General features: G+C 55.7%; 8 protein-coding genes across 8 annotated transcripts; 4 read left to right on the top strand and 4 right to left on the bottom strand.

Annotated features, from left to right (window-relative positions):
- Positions 1-2,035: 2,035 nt before the first annotated feature.
- Positions 2,036-2,485, top strand: CHGG_02013 (uncharacterized protein; the record flags this gene model as incomplete). Its single annotated transcript, XM_001221233.1, has 1 exon — positions 2,036-2,485. One exon carries the CDS (start codon positions 2,036-2,038, stop codon positions 2,483-2,485), a length of 450 nt encoding a protein of 149 aa, XP_001221234.1.
- A 1,472-nt stretch (positions 2,486-3,957) lies between these two features.
- Positions 3,958-4,389, top strand: CHGG_02012 (uncharacterized protein; the record flags this gene model as incomplete). Its single annotated transcript, XM_001221232.1, has 1 exon — positions 3,958-4,389. One exon carries the CDS (start codon positions 3,958-3,960, stop codon positions 4,387-4,389), a length of 432 nt encoding a protein of 143 aa, XP_001221233.1.
- A 589-nt stretch (positions 4,390-4,978) lies between these two features.
- Positions 4,979-6,119, bottom strand: CHGG_02011 (uncharacterized protein; the record flags this gene model as incomplete). Its single annotated transcript, XM_001221231.1, has 2 exons — positions 4,979-5,863; positions 5,943-6,119. 2 exons carry the CDS (start codon positions 6,117-6,119, stop codon positions 4,979-4,981), a joined length of 1,062 nt encoding a protein of 353 aa, XP_001221232.1.
- A 2,229-nt stretch (positions 6,120-8,348) lies between these two features.
- On the bottom strand, positions 8,349-10,693 carry CHGG_02010 (uncharacterized protein; the record flags this gene model as incomplete). The annotated part of the gene is made up of 2 exons (XM_001221230.1): positions 8,349-10,226; positions 10,508-10,693. 2 exons carry the CDS (start codon positions 10,691-10,693, stop codon positions 8,349-8,351), a joined length of 2,064 nt encoding a protein of 687 aa, XP_001221231.1.
- A 1,010-nt stretch (positions 10,694-11,703) lies between these two features.
- On the top strand, positions 11,704-13,506 carry CHGG_02009 (uncharacterized protein; the record flags this gene model as incomplete). The annotated part of the gene is made up of 4 exons (XM_001221229.1): positions 11,704-12,599; positions 12,649-12,684; positions 12,836-13,136; positions 13,231-13,506. 4 exons carry the CDS (start codon positions 11,704-11,706, stop codon positions 13,504-13,506), a joined length of 1,509 nt encoding a protein of 502 aa, XP_001221230.1.
- A 232-nt stretch (positions 13,507-13,738) lies between these two features.
- On the bottom strand, positions 13,739-14,440 carry CHGG_02008 (uncharacterized protein; the record flags this gene model as incomplete). The annotated part of the gene is made up of 2 exons (XM_001221228.1): positions 13,739-14,244; positions 14,305-14,440. 2 exons carry the CDS (start codon positions 14,438-14,440, stop codon positions 13,739-13,741), a joined length of 642 nt encoding a protein of 213 aa, XP_001221229.1.
- A 2,172-nt stretch (positions 14,441-16,612) lies between these two features.
- CHGG_02007 (uncharacterized protein) lies at positions 16,613-17,686 on the top strand (the record flags this gene model as incomplete). Its single annotated transcript, XM_001221227.1, has 1 exon — positions 16,613-17,686. The coding sequence occupies one exon, from the start codon at positions 16,613-16,615 to the stop codon at positions 17,684-17,686; it is 1,074 nt and encodes a 357-aa protein (XP_001221228.1).
- Positions 17,687-18,292: 606 nt separating this feature from the next.
- CHGG_02006 (uncharacterized protein) lies at positions 18,293-21,871 on the bottom strand (the record flags this gene model as incomplete). The annotated part of the gene is made up of 6 exons (XM_001221226.1): positions 18,293-18,816; positions 18,882-19,735; positions 19,844-20,075; positions 20,608-20,713; positions 20,844-21,154; positions 21,223-21,871. 6 exons carry the CDS (start codon positions 21,869-21,871, stop codon positions 18,293-18,295), a joined length of 2,676 nt encoding a protein of 891 aa, XP_001221227.1.
- Between the last annotated feature and the right edge of the window lie 124 nt (positions 21,872-21,995).

The raw sequence follows: 21,995 nt of genomic DNA, 5'->3' as shown, positions 1-21,995 counted from the left end.
GGCGTCGCGTTGTGGTGTGGTGGCGGTGATGGCTTACCCATTCTGTGCGGTAGTCGAGGCCCTTGTAGTTCAGGAGTAGCCGCGCTGTGTATTGTAAGCATCATGGTCAGAGTGGGAGAGCCGGGTTCAAGGTGACGGTGGGTTGCTGTTGGATCAAGGACTCACTCTTCCACGGGTTGAGCGACCAGCAAGTGCGCGGCTCCCTGCTGGGGATGTCGAATAGGACAATTTGCTCTGGCATCTTGACTTGCTCAATTTCGAATCCTGCTAGAATGATGCTTTGTGTCTCTGGTAAGTGGCGATGGGCGAGGAGCATTGGTTTGCCATGTCTGAAGGCCGTGATAAGCGGCAAGCCTGGGTATTTGTACACATTATGTCAAGTCCCCCTTTGCCCACTTTCCCCTCCGATTCAAGCCGAGCCAAGCTCTCTCGCCCTTAATCTGACGATGCGGTGGGGTTACAGTGGCATCCGGGAACTGGATGCATGAGCGGACTGCGGAGCTTACAAACCACAGCCGCCAATCGGCTCTCCTCTCTGTTGTAAAGGCCGTACTTTGTAATCCACAGATAGTTAGTTATGCACACTCGATTTCACTCTTGGGACCGATAATCTCCCGAGTCTACACGCTATTAACTCCGACTTTGACACTGAATCCGCCAACACAACGGTTAAACGCACGTATGCTGTATGTGGCCCCCCTGGCTAGTAGTTCGTTGACTTAATTGCATTCGAGTTTAAATCAAATCCCATCGCATCTAATCGGTAACTAAGGATTTCGGGTTAACCTTGATCCCACCGTGATTAGCTCCATCATGTCAGCCCATTCGGGTTATTAGGTTATTACTTGGTTCCCTTAGAATAACACCCGGTTCCAATAGTGAGATTGCTTATGCTATCAGACACAACCCGGGTGTCTCCATGGTCCTTTGGCGTGGCACGGGTAGGGGACAACCAAGGCAAGAGGTAAATGGTGCAGCAAAAAAGAGGGAAGAAGTAGGGGGCTTGTACGAGTTAAAGGCAAAACAATTTGATCCGGATGTAGTTAGCGTGCTAAGGCCCTATAGGCCCAGTGCCTCCGGGCGAAATAAATTCCATCCATCCATCCATCCACGGGTAGGGGGTTCGAGGGTTACATGAGTGCTCAGAACTTCAGGGGGTTTCGTACCACGGATCCAACAAAAGTTCGAGTGCGAATAAATTGTGCAGGCCACCAACCCAAGCCGTTGTTACTTGGTCATTGAGTTTTGAATCCTTGCCATTCACCGCCATAGCATGATGCTACTCGTGATATCAAGCATGAGCTCGATACATTCACCGAAACCAGGGTCATTGTGAGGATTTCATCGAACCCACCAAACCTTGCACGTGCATTCTTATCTGTTGCCTCCAAAGGACCTCGCTTTTTTGCTGGCAATAATCTGGTCATGTTGATAAAGCTCCTTTCTCCAACTACTTCGAGTTACATAACACATTTATCCAGAACCACAAACTTCCGTAGCATCTTCAAATAGCTCGTGACTCGAGGTCATTCATGCTTTTACTATTCCCGCATGTGCCCCTTCTCAGGCCTCCATCCTTGTTTGGTCGTTAGTGACTGTTTTCCCATAATGCTAGATGGCTTTATTCTCGATCACACATTGCCTGCCACGTGTAGGCGGGGCGTCTGCGGCCTCTCTAGGTATGTATGATTCCCAAGACAACATCTGCTTTGGAAGACCAATTGATGGATGTGTAGGTAGGTAGTGAGCGGTGGGGCAGTTGGTAAAGCTCTACCCCCTGCGTCTAATCAACAAAGATCTTGGAGCGATGGGGTGCTCATGTTTGATGTGTGCTCAAGTTTGATGTGTCCTGACGACGAGGAGATGTATAGACTACCTACCTAGATTTTGAATATAAGAGTAGGCCATCGCCCTACATTCATGGACCACATTTACCAGCATCATACGCCAACACCCAAGAGCATCACAAATCCGAAATACCTAAACAACCCATCGCTTTTGCTCCAGAAGCAACCACCTACCGTCATCAATAACCATGCCTGGCAGTCTGACCTCCGAAAGGACGTGTTTCGTCGATTGGGACGAGTATCCAGCTGACGGTATTGAAGTCGACCAGCGTTTTCGACTGTCCGTCACCTTGACTATTGCCGTAGAAGAGGGCGATTCGGCAGAATTTCCCCCCCTTGAGGCCAGCCTGGGATTATGCTGCGGAGACGGCGAGGATGTATACCGTTCCCTGATGCAAGACATGACGGGGGGCGGCTACGGCTGCCCTACACTCGATCTCATACAGGGGAAAGTGAAGATGTCCGACGGAGGGAACTACTATCAGGTTGCGTTCGTTTGGGAGGACTGTCACATTATCGAGCCATCGGAGTCCTATTATCTCACGTTCAATCTTGAACAGTATCCTGAGTTGGGCTTGGAGGAGATGGCGAAACAGGGCGCAACATTCTCCTGTGTTCTGAACCTTGCTCCGGAATAAAGTGATGGTCAAAGAGAACGTCAGGTCCATGGTTTCATCACTCGTTCAGGGCTTTAGACTCGGCAGAGTGGGAGCGAGGGACCTCAAGGTTACCTAGGCACGGAACCGGGAAATTACCAGACCGGTTCTGCGTTGACCGCAAGTCAGGACTCACGAGATGGGGGAGGAAGACTCCAACGGAAACAAGCCGCGGGCGGCACGACGCGCACTAATAATGGGATTGAGCTTTTCTTAGTATCCAGTTAAGGATAAATAACTCAATCCGTTTTCCCCACCCTTGCTCTTGTTTACGTAGAGTGTCATTTGCGTGAAGCTGTATGGAAAGGGACTCATCTCTGGACTCAACTCACGTCGGTAGGCCCTATGATCACTTGATATACCAAGATTTCAATTCAGGTTGGTAGCGTAACTTGGAGCATCTTCGTGTTTAGCTAGCTATTTTGCATTCTTTCGCAAGTCTCAATCATGCTCACGCAGCACATTTGAGACCCGGCATGCCCATGTATTAACATCCCGTTGGCCAAGTTCCAATTCTTTACGCTCAGCTGTTGGTAATGAGGTCCCTTTCAATCAAGCCGCCTTATCCGGACCACGAGGCTCAGCTCCCCCCACCCATAGAGCAATTTAAGAAAGAGCTAGCGGTAGCTTTGAATAGATATGGATAGTTATTAACTATTGGATTCTTTTGGAGCCATGTGTATGAATCCCCAACTCCTCGAACTGTCTTTGTGAAGTTGGTTGGGCCGGATACGCCCTGATGTCATGTGCCCATCATATTGGCTTTACTACCTGGTAGGTAGCTCCGCCTGTGTCGCCTCTTAGAATCGGTCATTTGTTGGCCGTTGATAGTTGTTTGTTCATGATACTGTATGGCTTTATTCCCAGTCACACATTTTCCGCTAGACGAAGCCGGCCGTTCTCCGGCCTCTTTATGTTGGAGTCCTGAGGCGATATCTGCTTTGGATGAAGCACGCAGGGAGGCAGTTGTTGGAAATGTGTAGACTGTCTAGATTCAGGTATAAAAAGAGGTCATCCTTCGGCATCCCCCAGGCTAGGTTTAACAGCATCGCACATTAACACTCGACAGCATCATAGAGCGACAGCCAGCAACATCACATACCAACAGTCAACAACCCATCACTCGGTCTTTGAAAAACATAGCACTCCCTTATTCACAAAACACAGTGCTCGTCTAGATTTACCGATTACCGCTTAGAAACGATGGCGACCTTGGGACAGAAGGTACGGGCAAATCCAACGGATTATTTTACTGTGGATCGAACTGGGGTTATCAGGGGGATAGGCATCATTCTTCGTTTCTGGACGATGTTCAACAGCATCACGCATCAACAGGCGGCAGTACTACACACCCACATCCAACGCCGAACCACCCCTCCCCTAAAATGAAGAAACAAAGCGGCCCTCCAAAACAACACAAATTAGTCGCTTCTACCAATTCTTACTTGGCAACAATGCCTTCCCTAGCTGAGCTGATCACTTACAAGCCAACAGATTATATCACGCTGGCGCCAGCCCCGGATATCTACGTCAATGACTGCGGTGCCATGTCCGCGATCGTAGTCCTCCCACGAGGGGACGATGATTCGAAGCCCTCACTTGAATACCGCCTTAGACTGTGGAGGGTACGGGGAGATGGCCGCAATGTTATGGACACTGCGAATCTCATGGTGGCGGAGGGCGATGGCACCTTCGAGGATGGCGAAGTGGTCCACGAGGGCGGACAGTACAAGGTCAGGTTCGCCTGGAATTACCGGGTTACCGGGGCCGGTACCTATTATTTCGGTTTTACTTTCCAAGGCTATTTGACGACCAAGGACTATATCAGCGAGGTGGAAGAAAAGACGACCAGGTTTGATTGCGCTACCCGTACGGAGGCGGCCTAAGAAGACCATGCCGAACCTGCCAACCCATCGCTCATCTACTTAGGAGCCTGGGGGCGGCATTATTGGTCAAGTGCGGCAGAGGAGAGGGCGCTACGTTACGTTGGGCATAGACGGCTAGGCCAGGGGTTGGAATGCATTAGCCATAGGGGCCACGGGCAGCATTGGTAGGGATGGAGGAGAAGGGAAAGTCTTGAGTTTGTAATTCTAGCGGTGAATATTCAATCAAGCAACTTAACTGGTTACCCTCGCCTCGTGGCTGTATGTTTGCATGTGCCTTTGCATCTCATTTGCACTTGAAACGTTGGTGCCCCTATTGGGACGCTGGACGTTTCGTCCATGTTGGGCAAGGTCAATTACCTACCTACCTAACCTAGTTACCGACCTAGTTATGCATATCTCACACCCTGGGGCTCAAGGCAGACGGTCAACTGCTGGTAAAGCAAGCCAAGCCCTTCAACCAATATCTGATTCGCAAGCGCCCCTACCAGGCACCACTACCTATCCAATCAAAGTACCTATTTATTTGTACTGAAAACCATGCGTTCCCAACTTGACGATTCACTACACCACTAAATCATCACCGCTTTATTTAACGCTGCAACCGCCCAAAGGTGGCGACGCCCGCGGGCTTGTTATCCAGCACAGCCTCGATCTCCTCCAGCACCTCGGGCGTCAGCTTCTCAATGAGGTCGAGCGCCTTGAGGTTGTCGGTGAGCTGCTCGATCTTGGTGGCGCCGAGGATGACGGTGCTGACGTTGGGGTTCTTTGCGGTCCAGGCGAGGGCGAGCTGGGAGACGTTGGCGCCGAGACGCTCAGCAATGGCGGTGAGCTTGCGGACCTTTTCGATCTTGGCCTGGCCCTCGGGGCTCTTGAGGCCCTTGATGGTGTCGGCGAAGAAGGCCGGGTTGGTGGCGAAGCGCGAGTCCTCGGGGATGCCGTCGTTGTACTTGCCCGTCAGCAGGCCGCTGGCGAGCGGGCTCCAGGTGGTGGTGCCGAGCCCGTACTGGCGGTACAGCGGCGCGTACTCGACCTCGAAGCGCTCGCGGTGGAAGGCGTTGTACTGCGGCTGCTCGACCACGGGGGCGATCAGGTTGTGCTTCTCGGCCAGCTGGATGGCCTCGGTGATCTGGGCGGCGGTCCACTCCGAGGTGCCCCAGTAGTAGGCCAGGTTGAGGTTGCGGATGGCCTGGGTGAAGGCCTCGACGATCTCGAGCATGGGGGTGGCGGCGTCGGCGCGGTGGGCGAAGACGACGTCGACGTAGGGGGTCTGGAGGCGGGCGAGGGATGACTTGAGGCCCTCGATGATGTGTTTGCGGCTGAGGCCGCCGGTGTTGGGCTCCGCGCGGGCGGTGCCGAAGAAGATCTTGGTGGTCAGAACGTACTCGTCGCGAGGCCAGGCGAGCTCCTTGAGGGCGGAGCCCATCTCGACCTCGGACGCGCCGGCGGCGTAGGCCTCGGCGGTGTCAAAGGTTTGCTACCGAGGCGGGGTTGAAAGGTTAGTTTGGGCATTTCTGTGAGTGGGTTTGATTGGACTGGGCCAGTGGGTTACTTACAACGCCGTGGTCCCAGGCAGTCTGCAGAATCTCCTTGACGATGCTGCCCTTCTGGGTGCCGCCGTAAGTCAACCAACCGCCAAGGGAGAAGACGGAAACCTGGAGCCCCGAGTTGCCCAGGTAGCGGAACTTCATGTTCTTGGGCTTGTAGGAGGTGGGTACGACCGGTCCAGACATGATGGCGGTTGTTGATTTGTTGTTTTACTTTGGGTGTGGTTTGGAGACTGAGGTTGAAGGTTGAATTGGGTCGCCTCTTGAGACGGGGATGGTGCTTGTGTATTTTGCGGAGTGACTGAGGGGTTAAACAGCGAGTTATCCACCCCCAAAGTACTGCGCAGCTTGGGTTGCTTTTATGTTCCATAGTCCCCCCCGATGACGGCACCATTTCTGGTCCCCATTTCTAATCCCCATTTCGGTGCCTTTCCTGTCACGGAAGAGCTTCCCCTTCGACTTGTGGGTCGCGCACACACCGGTCGCAATCATTGTTGGCTGTGGCGACATCGAATGAAGCCAGCCATTACCCGCATCGGGTTTTCGGATTTTATTGCGGGGTGCCATTCGAGACTGGAGCTAGGCAGAGAGCAAGAAACACGCACGACGACACATCCAACGCAGACGAGACAGGAAAACCAAGAAACTTCCTAGGCAGGTAGTTGCATGCGGAGTACAGCATCGTACAGCAATTCTGCAGGTTTGTAGATACTACCTGACCTAGGTTCTAGTATGTTGTCAACGCTGTCAATGCCGTCAGCAATGTTTGTCATCAGAGGATGATTACTTCACATGGCGGGTCGGGCCGGAGACCAGAGGCGCTTAATTCCGGATGCGCATCATTGCTGGATCAAAATTCCAAACCCCGCGATCGGGGGCGGCAGTGGGGGGTAATGCGATGAGGGGACTCCAAAAGAGGCGCCGGATTGTGGGTCTTGCCCAGTTACACAACACCGAACACCGGAACCCTCCGGACCGAGCTGCACGGCGGATGCGCGGCTGTCACGTAATTCGGGCCGGAGGGCTAGGATCGATAAGGAATTGGGGTGGTTACTTGGCATCGACATGCCGGAGCCGTGCATTGCAGCCGACACAGAGACGGCACCGACCAATCTTGGGAGTTTCGGACTTTGCCTTGGTCAGGAGAAGCAGTATGCGCCGCTGCCGCCCTCTTCTTGAAGGGGGAGATGTGATCCCATTTGGCAACTACGGCAACTATAAGGTAGACTATTTATCGAGTCTCAGCGAGAAGCGAGCCGAGTGACATTCGGCGGCAATGCCCGTGATCCGAGGCCGCTTCTTCCAGCCTCTGGGGTGGTGCACTCCATGTGCACATGGTCGGCATACACTAACTGCTTTACCTACCGTATTTCCACAACCCCCTTACACAGACGGACCCGGCTGGAACACAAGTACCTCGCCAGCCTCCCTTCCAAGAGTCGTCGGAGCCTTTGTACGAAAGGCCACCTACCTGCAGATGAAACGGACATAGAGATGCACCGACATTGGGGTGACACCACCGGGGACAGGGAGGATACCACTCTGTGCCCCCCTTCATACTTTCGCTTTTTCTCATCTCCAAACTCACTCACCTCTAAACTCACTTACTTGTCCGCCATGTCATCTTACCGATCTGACCACAAGGTCCGTGAGTCAAAAACTAGCCCAAGGGCGGCCTGCGCCACAGCTTACCTAGGCTGGCCTCAGGCTGAATCAAGAAGCCGTGCCACGGCCGTAATAGGCGGCCAACAATAGCTGCTGCTGTTAGCCACTTCAGATTCTGCATTGAGAATTGTTAGCATAGTCATCGGGCGCAGAGGCAAGTTTGGCTGGGGAAAGTGTCATGGGGGTCCTGGCAAAGGCCCGGATGACAGCCTACGGCTTGGCGGGCTGTCAGTGGAAGTGCAATTATGAGTGATGCTGGAAGGGAGTTAGCTTGGCGTTTGGTTGGCCTGGGAGGGTGAGACAAGGGATGGGGTCAAGGAATGGGGATTGGGGATTTGTGTTCGGGCGTGATCAGGCGCCGGCAGACATGCATATCGAGGCAGCGAGGGAGGTGGCCTGGCAAGGGTTAGCAGACACGTATCAGTGGCCTTGCGACAACAAGGCCTTCCAAGTCCGAGGCAACGTGGAACAAAAATGAATGGTAGGCCCCGGGTAAGGAGCACGCAAGCTGAAGACATTATGCGGTGGTGCGGTCGTGGCTGGGAATAGCTTCCTTTGCACACCACCAAAAAACATCACGAGCGGCTGCACTCGCAACCTCGCTTCGCAAACACAAAACGATACCGAGGGTGTAGTAGAAACATTACCGTCATAAATAAGCAAAAATATGTACAACAGGACACATGTCCAGAGGGTATCGGCGCGCCAAACCACCAAGCCTCCTGAACGCCATAAACGCCGCCGTCTGTGCTAGCTGCCCTCGGCCCACTTCCGTCCCCGTGTTCTTGACCGCGCCGTCTCGGCCAGCGGTTTCTGTATTCTCGCGCCGGACTCCGCCGGACTTCCTCTCCTCCTCCGTTGCACTGCCGGGCTGCACTCCCTTTCCCTCCGATTAAGCTTCGACCGTGTGGGGTTGCGCGGGTCTCGGTGGGTGACGAGAACCTCGTCGAGGTCCCTTTGGGACAAGGGCTGCGGGCGCGATGGTGAGACGCTGCGATGTCGTCGGTGATAATTTGGTGATAATTTCGTGTCGGCAAAGAAGGACGCCGAATGCGCCTCTGGTTTGGGCGTCGGCGTCTCTGAGTCGGTGACTTCGGGTGTGTGTAGCGGGAGTGTGACCTGTCCCTTGCGTGATTTGGTTGATGGGGTGGTGTCGTCGGTATCGTTGCCGTCAACACCATGAGAGGGTGTCTCGGGGTCGGCGGTAGAGGTGGATAGATAATCTGAGTCGCGTCCACAATCGCACGGCGCGTTCAACCCAGCCGTCGCACAGCAGTCCGGCTCGGACTCCGAGAAGGACAGAGAGCGACTGGGGGTTGTATGTTCAAAGTCAAACTCGTGATGGGCATCGCCAATCGGTGACGCGGCAGACGAGTCGGAGCACATGGTCATCGACCGAGGCGAGGCAGGTAGGTGTTTCTGGGGGAAGCTCGGGTACTCGAACGGCTCATCCACAATGTCGATTTCTTCATCCTCGAAGAAAGACGTGTGAGAGTCTGTCAGCGAACCGGCACTGCTGCCCGCATCGGAGCTCGACGCCGAGTCCGACTTGTACCATGGGTGGTCGGAAGGGAGGTAAGATGCATAGTAGCGCACGAGGGAATCGAGAGACTTCGTCCGGAACAATTGCACGGCGTGTTGCCACTGCTCAGTGCCGATAAGGGAAGGGTTGGCGATGATTTCAAAGGCGGCAGACTCGAGCGTCTCGTTCAACTCGCGCAGGCGTTGTTCCTTGCGGGTGTGGAGGAGGCGGTGGAACTCGTCGGCGGAGGCGGCTTGCTGGGAGATCTCGTACACATCGTGGTGAAAGGCCTCGGGGTCGAGGATCGGGGAGGGGACCGTATTATACTGGTCGTGGAGCGTGCCGAAGAGGTCGTCCTTCTTCAGCCCAAACTTCCAGAAGGGCCATGTCCAGCAAGTGTCGGGATCGTCCATTCTCCGGCTGCCGGGAGCTGTGGATTCGTGTCGTGAGGTATAGATGAGGGTGAGGGTTGGATTGGGTGAGTGCGGGAGAGGAGACCAAGATGGAGAACCGTAGAGAGGGTATGCTGTCTGAGAGTCGGGCTCGCAGGTGTCGAGTTCGCGCTGGGAGCCATCTAAACGAGGTGTATGTTGCAGAACATCGTGAGTACTGTGGATAATAATGGATCGGGTTGGTTTGGAGGTTTGGAGGTTTGTCCGTCGCTTGCTGAATTGAGAAGCTCGACTGTGACTGGGCAAACGATGATTCTTGATGAGGCAGAGTGAGAGGAGGTTCGCTGTCGTCGTGGTGGACCAGGGTTGGGGGGTGTCGGGGTGTTGGAAAACGCAGCGAAGGAACGAAGGGCGAGGTGTTGGTTGCCCGATCCGGAAGACAAAACCGTGTGGCACGCCAAGTCCCGCGTTGCCGTAAATCGGGCCAATCATAGCCGCGCGGATCGCAAACTGGCTGAGCACACCGCCCCGCTGAGGGGGCCGAGATTCAGCGCTAGTGGCGTCCAAGCCAATCAACAAAGGTTCGGTTAATGCGGGTTTTCCGACGTTCCAATCAGAATGAGTGCAACCTGCGGCGGTGCCACCTGTTGCGTCGCAACCTTGGTCATCTGCATGCAGCATCCGCATCAGCGCCCAAAGAAAGGGCCCCCAGGGCTGGAGGGTGATTCCATCATTTTCTCAGCAATCTCTGTGCCCCCTCTCCTGATTTTCCTTCAAAGTCTCGGAGGGCATTTCTCTCTCCTGTGTAAGGTGTCAAGGTGTCCCGACACACCACTCTCAAATGCTAAAATGCCAACTTCGAGTCACAAGTTAGTCAGGCCAGAAGACGGACTCGCCAAACTGTTGACCCAACACGGAACCCGCCAGTGCCTCGCCTTTGGCCTCGGTGGATCCGGCCGGCCAGACTTTTGGCCAGAAATTGGGTGATGACGAACAACGAGCTGCTGGTGTCGGACGAGAAGGCGTGTCAGGGTGTGCGAGGATTGAAGGGTGTGCGAGGATTGAAGGGTGTGCGCAACAGACCGCTTTTGGCAAACTGGCTTGCTGATGCAATTATTGCCTGAGGCCGTCCATTCACAGCCCTTGATTTGACGCTCTTCATGCAACCTGAAATGGTGCATGCTGATCCGATTCCTGCATCTTGGGGGCGGCCGACTGGCAGGACGACCAGGCGAGGCAGATGACAACGGCTGCCACGGCTGGCAGACAAGCTCACCAGCTGGCACCATTCCAGCCTGGGGGCCAAAATTGTCAGGCCGCAGAGGTTGCACGTGCAGTCGTGCAGAATTCGGAGGAAATCAACCCCGCTCCCGTCACCCCGCCCCGTTCGTCCTGTCAGCTTCGAGCCTCAGAGCGCAGGCGTTCGGACGGTTCCCCAGAGCCTCGCCGTCAATGGCTGGAGGGAACGCCCTGGCAAGCTGGCAAGGCAAACCATGACCGTGGAAAGCCTGGAGGGCCCGGCTCGACATTTTTGACGGGAGCACCCGGTTCTTATATGAGACCAAGGGCTCGCCCACTCGCCGAGAGAAACACCTGGACAAGGCGAATGACGGACTCGTCGAGTCGCCCATGTCATCTGCGTGGGCCAGCAGCTCCAAGTCGAGCTCAGGGCGCAGCAAAGGCTGCTCGCTAATAGCCCACCACTGCCCGCCACATGCGATGACGGCCCGGTGCCAGGCACCCGCCGCCGTTTCTGTTCTGAGAGCTTCGATGCCATCTCTCCAATCATCCGTCGCCTTGTGAGGCTGATGCTCCACTAGCAGGGCTCCCCTCCACTCCCCGCGCTCCCTCACCAGGTCCATCTGACTTGCGCTTCTGTGGTCATCCTCTTCAAGACTGTGGCTCTTCATCACCGACCGAACCAAGGGCATGCGCGACTGGGAATCGCTTCTGGTCCGCTCTGTTTATCTGTCGCATCATCCCGCCGTCTTTTTCCCTTTCTATTTCCCCGGATCTTTCTGCTCTTCGCACCTCATGTCGCCGCGCCGTTGATTTTAGGCTGCCGCACGCAATCGCCGCCACAGCTCCGCTCGTTGTTTGCGCCGGGTTCCTGGGCCCAGCCACTAAATCGTTGTGATCTAACCACCACACGCTTTTTGTCCGAATTTATTGATCGCATTGGAAACGCGCCATGGGCGACATCAGGGAGTACTCGGAGCTCTCCGAGGACAAGACGGAGCCGTTCTCGCAAGGTGAGATCCAGGCCCGTCTGCAGCGGTCCCGCATGGAGGAGTTCAACACCATCAACAGCGCAGTCCCACTGGATAAGTTGGTAGTGCCCCCGGATGACGACATTCGCATTCTCATGAGGCCGCTGGCCCGGGACCGTACCGTCCGCGAGGACCGCAATGTTATGCCTCTCTCTCTGCGCGCGGAGGCCGCAGAGGCGGAGGAGAAGACGCAGCAGGTTCTGGCCGTCCGCCAAACCGCTCGCGACATTAGTTTTACCGTCAGCATCCCGGACTACCGAAACCCTGACCGCAGGCTAGCTTGCATCATTTACTACGATCCGGCCAGCGATAACCAAATTCTCTCTAACCGGTCCAACGTCCCGTTCACCCTGTCCAGGGTTTCTCACGAACCCGAGGCAATACGCGGAGCGCAGTACCAAGTCAATCCAGAATTCCACAAGCCTTTGACGCCAGGCACGTGGCGCATCACCATGGGCGGAACCGATTTGCTCGACTTCCGTCTCCTCGAGAGGCGGCCGGTGCGATTGCGCACTGCTTCGAGCTCCTCATCCGAAACGTCAGCCTCCAGCGCGACATCGACGTCATCAGGGTCCGGGTCCGGGTCGGGTGATGTGGTGAACTCGTCCGGTAAGAGGTTGTTGGACGATGAGGACGGTCCCATAAACCCCGAGAAGCGGCGGCGCCCAACAGACCCAAATGATAAAAACGAAAATAGCGTTATCCGGTTTCTCCTCGCATGCGCCAAAGGAAAGGAAGTCGTTGCATCCACTGGTCACCCGCTCTTAGACCTCCAATCCGTGAAACGCTCGAGGTTCCACGTGGGGGGGGCTGGTTGGTTACACCATCACCAAACAAGACCCAATTGCATCCACGACATTGTCCAGCGTTTTTACCGCCGAATACTCCGAAGCCCCCGGCCGGTACGTCGTCGCCAAAGTATTAAAAACGACGGTGCCCGCAACCGCCAACGCCAACGAAGGCGCCCTCGCCAAGACGGTCATCCGCCAGGCCCAGACCTGGCTGCGGGAGCTGGAGAACCAGGAAAAGCTGAAACACAAAAACATCGTGCAGATTTATGGCGGCGATGCTCGGTTCCTGTCCTTGTATATGGAGCCCGTTGACGGCCGTTGATCTTTCCGCCAGGGGTGTCTGGCGGACCAGCGGAACGGACCTCTTCTCCGGCGACCGGTCCGACGCGCTGCGCATCTTGAAAGACGCCTCGAGCGGCCTGCACTACCTCCACAGCCTGCGGCTGGAGCACAACGACATCAAGCCGGGCAATATCTTTGTACAGCCGGGAGCGTGGGGCTGTCGTCTGCGACATGGGCCTGTCATCCGAGAAGGGCGCCAGCACGGGCGGCGGCACCCCATGGTACGTCCCGCCCGAGTACATCGGTCTGCGGCAGCGCGGCCCTGCAAGCGACGTGTGGGCGCTGGGCGTAGTCATGCTCTACGTCATGGGCAAGATCTCGTGGCCCGACATCCGGGCGCACCGCCAGCACCCGCGGCACCTGTACTGGACCATTGCCGACGTGCACGAGAAGGAGCGGCAGCGCCAGGCCACGGCTGTCTCGCGCATGCGCATGTGGCTGAACGAAGTCACCGCGGTGCGGAACGGGCTAGACGTGCATGACAAGCTGGAGCGGCTGGTGCATGGCATGCTGGCCCCGAACCCGAGGGAGCGGCTGACCACCAAGGAGATTGTCAACCAGTTGTTTGTCGACCAGGGGACGGATCGGTGAGGGGGGGAGGGTGAAGATATGCATTATACTAATACCAACATTTTACCTCGCCATGCGCTGGGCGGGTGCCCGGGTCGAGTGGATGAATGGGTGGGTGGTGCGTAATACGCATCACGAAAATCCATCCCACCCCGTTGGAGATCAAACGCACCGCGAACCGATCGCAAATCACTCAACCCTTCATTAACTATTTCCATTTACCACCCACCCGGCCACCACGACCCATTTCATCCTACAAGCCCATCCCAAAAACAAACACCCCCACCAACGCCACAACCGACGACACCACCGCCGCCCGGTCCACCCCCCTCCCGGCCACCGCCGCATTCCCCGCCGCACCACCCGCCCCCGCCACCACCGGCGCGACCTCCACCCCGTCACTACTCTCACACTCGCCCCCCTCCAACACCTCCGCATCCGCCCGAAACACCACATCCGCACAATTATACAGCGCATTCCCGTCCTCCCCCACCGTCACCACCTGCAGACTCGCCTCCGACCCGTCCCGCACGGGCAGGTCGGCGGGCAGCGTCAGCCGCGGAACACACAGCGTGCCGTTGCCGGTGGAGTTCCAGAAGGGGTTGGTCAGCGTGTAGTTGAAGTTGGAGACGTCGGGCCCCAGGCCCAGGTTGACGAAGATGTAGGTCCAGGGGTGGTGCAGGTCCAGTTTGAGGCTGCCGCCGGTGAGGGGCCAGGGGGTGAGGGGGGAGGTGGTCAGGTTGCCGGGGACGCCGGCGCCTTTTTGTTTGAACGTTAGTTGGAGTTGAGGGGGAGGGGGACGGGGTTGTTATGGCTTACAGGGGTTGATCCATTGGGAGTAGGTGGTGTTTTTTTGGCTGCCGAGCGTGTTGTACCGCATCGGGGGGTACTCGATGCCGAAGTGGGCTTGGGCGACGCCCGCTGCTGCGGCGAGGAGGAAGAGGCTTTGGACCATTGTGGCGGTGATGTTGTTCAGAGCGTGTAATGGATGGATGGATGTACGATGTAATGGTGAAGGACACGGGCGATTGGTTACCTTAGATGATGGAAGTTCAATGTTACCGACGCGGCAGGCAAGACGAGGAGGAGCTGATCATTGACAAAGTCGCATCTCCCGGCAGGCGAGCATCCTCGCCTACTTATACCTCCGCGCCTCCCGTCGCCAGCCTCTGCACATGCCTAGGTCGGTTTAGGTCTCGCTCGAGGGCCTTTAGACACGGCTCTGCATCGTGATACTGCATGGGAAACCTTGCCGGGACCTTTGGCTCCCCTGCCTCCCACGCGAGCAGGTCCAATCAGCCTCACGCCTAACGACGCCCGCAAAGCCAATTGAGCAAGTTTACCACATGCCGCTCGCTTCTCTTCGCACAAGCTTCGAAGCCAATTCCCTTAGCGAGCTTCCTTCCCGGGCGCGCGGGTTGAGAGGCCTGCTCGAGGCCTGGTTCTTTTACCCCGCCTGGCCCGCGCTTCTGGGATCTTCTGGGATCCCGCTTTTTGGCGCAGTCCAATCACCGGCCGTTTTCGTGGTCAGCGCTGCCAGAAAGGGTAAGTCTGGCGCCATGGGCGCACACGGGCCAACGAGGGCGTGGGTGGGACGCGGGAAACTTGCTCAAATCGCCGCAGGTATTGTTGGGTTTGGGTGGTTGGTTCTTTGGTGCACTGTTTAGCGGGAGCATTGCTGAGGTATTTTGGACGCTGGAAGTATCTGTTTCTTGAAGTTTCAACGAGGCTTTCTTTGAGGGTTGTCATGGTTTACCCTAACCCTGTTTAAAGGATTCTTACATACCTAAGGTATTATGTTGTTCCTTTTGCATGCACAACACCTACATTGTGTGATGGTAGTTTCTCCATATGGTTTCCTATTACGCAAGGCTTTCCAATATGAAATATGTCGCCGACCATTCTCAAAGAAACTAACAGTTCTTCTGCTAACGAGGTCTTGCTCTGCCGTTGCACATGACTCCCAAGGCCTGTATGAGGAGCTTGTGTTTGGATTGGGGTCGTTTCCCCTGTTGTATTTAGCAATTCGTGGCTTTCAGATGATAAAAGGACGGCATGGCCCTACAAGCCGTACCTACCATGCAACAGCGCTCAATTGACTCAAATTGTCACGATTCTAAACAGCTGATTTTTTTTAAAAGGAGGACTTCTGACATATGTACCGTGAGTAAAACACCTAGACATGCCTTTTGCTGTGTGGGAGGCTGGGAGCCTCGAAATGGGATCCCCCCTTAGCTAGCTCGGGGAACATTGGATCAAAAAGCATTATTTTCCATTGTATGTACATACGTTGCTCTGACGATTTACTGCCAATGTTGACTTTGAGTGGTTTCCACGAACTCCATCCCTCCACCGATGCGCCTGCTTACAAAGGGGCGATCTGGGTTCGTCCAAACCGAAACAACCCCCATCCCACCAACAATGGGGCTTAAAACACTACCCATCCCCGCGGATCACTCAAAATACCGAGCTTGGGCATCTTTGCGGCAATGATAACCCTGCCCGGTGGTCTAGAACAAGGAGGGAGAGATGAAACACATCAAAGTCCAAACAGGGGCATTTACCCCTGAGACGGACCAAGGCTTGGCAGGAACCCGCGACAATACACCCTTTCGGCAGCGCTTGCGGTTGGATCGCTCGAGATCTTCTGATGCGAGCGGCAGGGCTCACTGCGCCCCAGGAACCCAGTTCCAGAGACCCCTGATACCAGGTCTCAGAACCACTTGATCGACGCGGGGCTCAGCACGAATCCAGGAAGATGTGTTGAAGATAGCAACTTTGGTTCGCTCTCACCTCCAGCATGCATTGTATCTGCCGCCGGGTTGGGTTAATTGCGCGAGTCTAGCTGTCTCGACCGTGTTTCTCGATCCTGGCTTCATCTGAAGAAGGCAGGGAACAAGCAGCGACGATCTGGACCTTAATTTAGAGTATGAGAAAAGTTTATAATACGCGCTTCATCTGCCGGTGATTCGATGATCAGATGGGTTCCAGACTCTTCCAGCTCATCACTCCATTCTTTCAGTTCCCTCCTCAGTCTACTGCGTAGGCTTTCACTTTCTTGAGCCGGTCCTCCTTCTCTTCTAGTCCACCCACTTCTTTCTCTTCCCAACCACCCATCACCATGAAAATGTCCCCTCTCAGCTGGCGGCAGGCCGTCGTCGCGTCCCTCCTCTTCGGCGCCCAAGCCGCCCACATCCAACCCCGCCAACTCACCCTCCCCGTCGGAGCAGGCCAGAACCAAAACCCCCTAGCCGAACTGCAAACCCTCATCCAAGGCCTCCTCGCCAACCTCAACCTCGGCGGCGCAGCCGGCGCCGGAGCAGGAGCCGGAGCCGGAGCCGGAGCCGGCATCGTGGTAAGCACCACCACCGCCGCCGCCGCCAACCCAGCCGAAACAGCCGAAGCCGCCCCTCCCCCGCCCCCACCCCCGGCTGCAGTCCCCATCGCCAACGGCACGGCCGGCGGCAACGGCACTGACGTCGGCCGTGGGAAGGGCAAGGGCAACGGCCGCGGCAAGAACAACGCCAACAACGGCAACGGCAACGGCAACGGCAACGGTAACGGCAACGGTAACGGCCGCGGCAAGGGCAAGGGCAAGAACGCCGACGCGGCTGCCGGCGCCGGTGCCGCCGGCCTGAACCTGCAGGACCTGCTCGGCCTTCTCACCGGTGGAGCTGGCGGAGGAGCCGGCGCTGGAGCTGGTGCTGGTGGCGGTGCCGGAGCGGGCGGCCTCAACCTGCAGGATTTGCTTGGTCTGCTCACGGGCGGGCAGCAGGGCGGCGCGGGCGGTGGTGGTGGTGCGGGCGGGCTCAACCTGCAGGATCTGCTGGGTCTGCTTACCGGCGGACAGCAGGGGAATGGGAATGGGAATGGGAATGGGAATGGGAATGGCAACAACGCGGCGGCGACGCGGGCGAGTCTGGAGGCCATGCTGCAGCGCGTGACGGAGGCGCAGAGGAAGCAACAGGAGCAGGTGCAGGCGCAAGCGCAGCAGGGTCAGCAGGGTCAGGGTGAGGGTCAGGGTAGGGGAAAGGGAAAGGGCAAGGCCGTGGGTGATGACGGGAATGATAGTGACAATGAGGATGGGAATGATAGCGATGGGGATAACTCGGACGATGAGGGTGCTGGTGCTGGTGCTGGCAGGCGCGTGGTGGTGCCGGGCCGGCTGAGGAGGCGGATGCGGATGGGCCTAAGGGCGTGAGGGGTTCTCAGAGCGCCTGAGGAGCCACGGGTGGGATGAAAACATGAAGACATAGGGCAGGCTGCTGGTGGCCTTTGGGTGGTTCGTTGACACATGGTTCGTAACGGACCTGGGGCGGGGCTTGTTTGGTTTCAAGGTTGGTTGCTCATTTTGGGGACGGCTTAGCAGGGTTGAAAATGCTACCATTTGTGTGGAACAATTGTATTTTATATGTCGGGATTTTGGGCCGGGACTGAAAGGCGGCGTAGGTTTGGAAGTGCTGGGCAGTATAGATGGCTGCTGTTGATAACGCAAGATTGAAATGATAGGCATGTCTGCGTGTTCAAAAAAGCCGATGAGAGGCGACGGGCCACTGTCTGAACGCTTTTGTGTTTTGTTCCGAGAGGTAGGATATGCATACCGAGGTGCCCAGGCAGTCAACTTGTGGTCACAGTTGGTAGTAAGATAGGTACCTACCTATACCACTGGAAGCGTGCGAAAGAAAGGCTTTGACAAGGCATCTCAACGTCATAAAATAATATACCTTACATAACTCTCAAGCATTGCTCAAAACTAGTTACAGAAGATGGCCAGACGATCAACCCCGGTAGGTCTGCAGCGAAATCATCATACAGTAAATCCAAGCCTCATAGACCAGAAGCCACCATCACTTGGGACCACTTGGCCCATTCCCGGCCGGCCCAACGCAGATGTTAGCTGTACGCCAAGGCCCGTTTTCTTGGCCTGTTCCTGAAAGGCCGCCGTGTCAATCGAGACGGCACGGTAGACCGGGCACACCCGTAAGACATCAAGCAGCGTGAAGGAGACCCATGGAGTGCACCGCTTGTGTGCGAGGTCCTTTTTCTTCATCCGAGATTCTCCGATGGCCGCAATACGAATCCCCTCCACCTTAGTGACCAGTCTACGCACACTAATCGTTACGTCTTTCTCCCATTGCGGAGCTCCGCCAGAATACCAGTTCTTGCCGTAGAGTGCGCGGTGTACGCCGCCAAGCATAGCGCAGTCGCAGTTTTCCTGGACTTGGTCAGAGTTGCAGGTGATGGCCTGAGGGTTTGAGAGCCTGTTCAGCACCTCTCGCAGGATGTTGCCCACCACCTCGATGAGCTTCTGGCGACCGTCTTCGCAGACTTCTACAATACGAGTAACAGTGGTTTAGTGATGGCTACCGGTCGCAATAGCGGGTTTGGGTACTTACTCAGGAGGCCCAGGTCTTGTAGGTAAGGGTCATTGTAAAAGTCGATCTCTGGATCGGTCTCTGAGAATACTCTGCCATCAGGGCTCTTCTGGGTGTGACACAGAAAGGCAGCCAGCGTTTCCCTGTACCATGCGAGATGCCCGAGCTTATAAGCGGTCCAGATTTGCCGAGAGAATGTGGCGGGATTGAAGTTTGACTTGGGTAATTTCTGGGCCCAATCACTCCAGCACGGCTCCAGGAGTCCCATCATGTCGTGCCTGTCGCACGTGGCGGTGAGATGGCACAGCATGTCCATAGATAAGACCGCCGGCATCCCAGATAAGTTGCCGTGAACCACCCGCAGTATGATGCGCATAGCGTCCGGATTGTCATCGGGCAGACAAATCGTCCAGGGATGTTTCCCTTCTCTGTGTCGGGGATCGGAGCGCTGGCCGTACAGTCGGTCATGCCAGGTGGCCGACACGCGCCTGAGGGAGTACGAGCAGACCAGAAAATTGGTCTGCGTTTCTCCGACAATCAGAGTCAAGTCTCCGTGGTCGTCGAACGACTCGACATGTGCGTTTACGGCGGAGCCCTCCTCAGTCTTGACCTGGGTAGCCGCGGTAGTGTTCTCCGGCTTAGGCTCTTGCTTAGGCTCTTGTCCGACAGTATTTTCTCCTTGCTTACTTGCCAGTCCGTCGCGCTTCGCTGAAAAGGTTTCTGCCTCAGTCACTGCTTGCGGCAACCCAAAGATGGGAGTTCTGGCGACAGGAACGAGGCCAAGAACAGGTGCATTGTTGGCGAGAATGCCGTGAGAGGTTGTGGATGGTTTAGGGCAAGGTTGGGTCGCATTGGTATCTGAAGCCGGGATCTCACTGACGGGTGTGATGTCGATAAGACCAGGCTACTGCTCTGCAGGAGGGGGCGTGCCGAGGTTGGTAGGGCTGGAACTGAAGGCCGCGGCGGAAGCAGCCAAAATCGACAGCCCTTGCTTGTCGAACGAGGAGGAGCAACTGTTCGGCGTATTGGAAGAAATGACCCGAGCTGGAAGAGGCTTCCTCTCAGGCGAAACGGGGTCGGCCGAGGACGCGGCCGAATTGAAAGGGTCGAGTTGGCGCAGCAAAAGCTCCGTGCAACGTCTCTTCACCGGCCGATCGCTGTCGCTGTCGGCGGGGTTGTCGAAAATGACAAGTTGCTCCATGTTTACCACAAGTTCTAGAGAGAGTAAAAGAAAAGTCTAAACAGAGCAGTAGATTTGTGGGTTCAATCTCGGATATTCGGAGTGGTCTGGCGGTGGTGGATGTTTCCGATGTTTGGAACGCGGGCAGGTGATCGGGACCACGATCGCTTTGCGGAACTGGAAGAGGAATAAAAAATGAAACCGTCCCATCCTGCGGTTGGCTGTTAAATGGACTTGGGGGAAGGAGGAGGGAGGATTCCTTCCCCAGCCTGCGAACTTCGCCAAATCACTCAATGCCCCACGCCCTGCCATTATTAAGGCAGTTGTTGCCGCTCTGACTGCGCGTGTGTGCGTGTAACACATAGAGTTTGGATCGCTTCAACGTCCTCAATCCATGCCCGCCCATCCCACCGTCTGCGCGATAATCCCCCAATCAATTAAATATTAGTTATTAGGTAACTAGATGTTTAAGTAAATACTAATCTAGGTAGATATCTAATTAGATGCTGTGCGTAACAATGGTTGTCAACTGCCTCGGCCACATTAATACCCATTTATGATACCGACCTGCTTGCCTCGGCTCGCCATACAGTGCATCGTAATTCCATAACCAGTCCCCATCATAAGTCAGCATGGAGATAATATTTTGTCGGTCGGTCAAGGCCGGACTTTTCTGCGTGCTTCATTAGGTTATTGGTATAACTCCGAGCAAGGCTGTCATCCTCGGGCAGCATCCGCTGTTTGAAAGCCCGAACATGGTCCTCGGGCCAACAATCGAAGTGGGCAGAACGTGGGTGCCTAACCCGCGTCGCAAGGGTAGCGTCGGCGTGGTCTATAATCTTGTCGAGGATATCGGTTTCCATTTGATGCACGCTTAAGGTGAGGGTTTTGGCGAGGTTGGCCGTCCCCTTTCGGCTACGGTACCAATACTCAACCTTGACCGCCGCCATCGCCTCTCGGAGTGCGCGGAGTAATGTCCGGTCGCAAAACGCTGCCCCCTTTGCTGCCTTGCACACACGGGCTGCCGTCGGGTTTGGGCGGAGGGATGCTATGGCGTCCCTGATTTTGGTAAGCATCGTCTCCAGTATTCTAAGCCGCGCTTCTTTGATCTCTTCTATACCACAGTTAGTGTAGGTGCCGTAAGGTGGTTACACACGGGGCCAAAGGTTGGGAAGAACAAACCAATCGTGCTGGTATTTATGAATCTGAGATATTCGTCCGAATCGAGATAGACATTTTCCGTCTCTGGATCCTCGGAATCCCCGATTGTGATCCGTGGCCGTCCATTGCTGCCTAGGCCTGTACGGTGCATCAGGGTGCAGAGGCCTGAACGAAACTGATCCCCCCAGCCCAGCGTATAACACAACCAGAGGTATTGAACGACTCGACGTGCAGGCGCACGCAAAAGGACGGACGGATTAGTTTCGGAACTTATGGATCTCCAGGAGCAGAGCCAAAGGCTCCAAGATTGCTTCAAAGCCGCAATCATGTCATATTTGTCCGATAACACCACGAGTGACAAGATCAAGTCAAAGTGCGGTCTGGGTTTACCCGGTAGGGCGTCGGGTATTCCATGAATGATGGAGAGAATAATTCTGAACCCGTCGGCGTCGTCTTCGGGGAGGGTCACGGTCCACTCGTCGCCTTTCTGTTGAGCTTTCCCTTCGCGAAATGGGCCGTATAACATGATGTCCCAGACAGGGGAAGAACGGGCAAGAGTGCGAGAGCAGACCTGAAATGTAATCATCGAGTTGTTTTTCCAGAGGATGAGTTCCAGGTCGCCATGACGATCGAACACTTCGGTAGTCGTGTAATCTGATTTTTGATCCATGTTGCTTTTGGCCATTTAAGCAATAGTTGTAAGTAATGGTTGGTGAGTGCTTCGGTAGGAAACTTGAATAGATGATGAAATGGGGTAAACGGGAATGGTGAGTGCAAAATTTTCTTGGGGAAAG

Source organism: Chaetomium globosum, genomic scaffold (genome assembly GCF_000143365.1).
Source record: "Chaetomium globosum CBS 148.51 scaffold_1 genomic scaffold, whole genome shotgun sequence".
Classification (NCBI taxonomy): domain Eukaryota; kingdom Fungi; phylum Ascomycota; class Sordariomycetes; order Sordariales; family Chaetomiaceae; genus Chaetomium; species Chaetomium globosum.
Note: the sequence above shows the minus strand (reverse complement) of the source record. Positions and strands in the feature narration are given on the sequence as shown.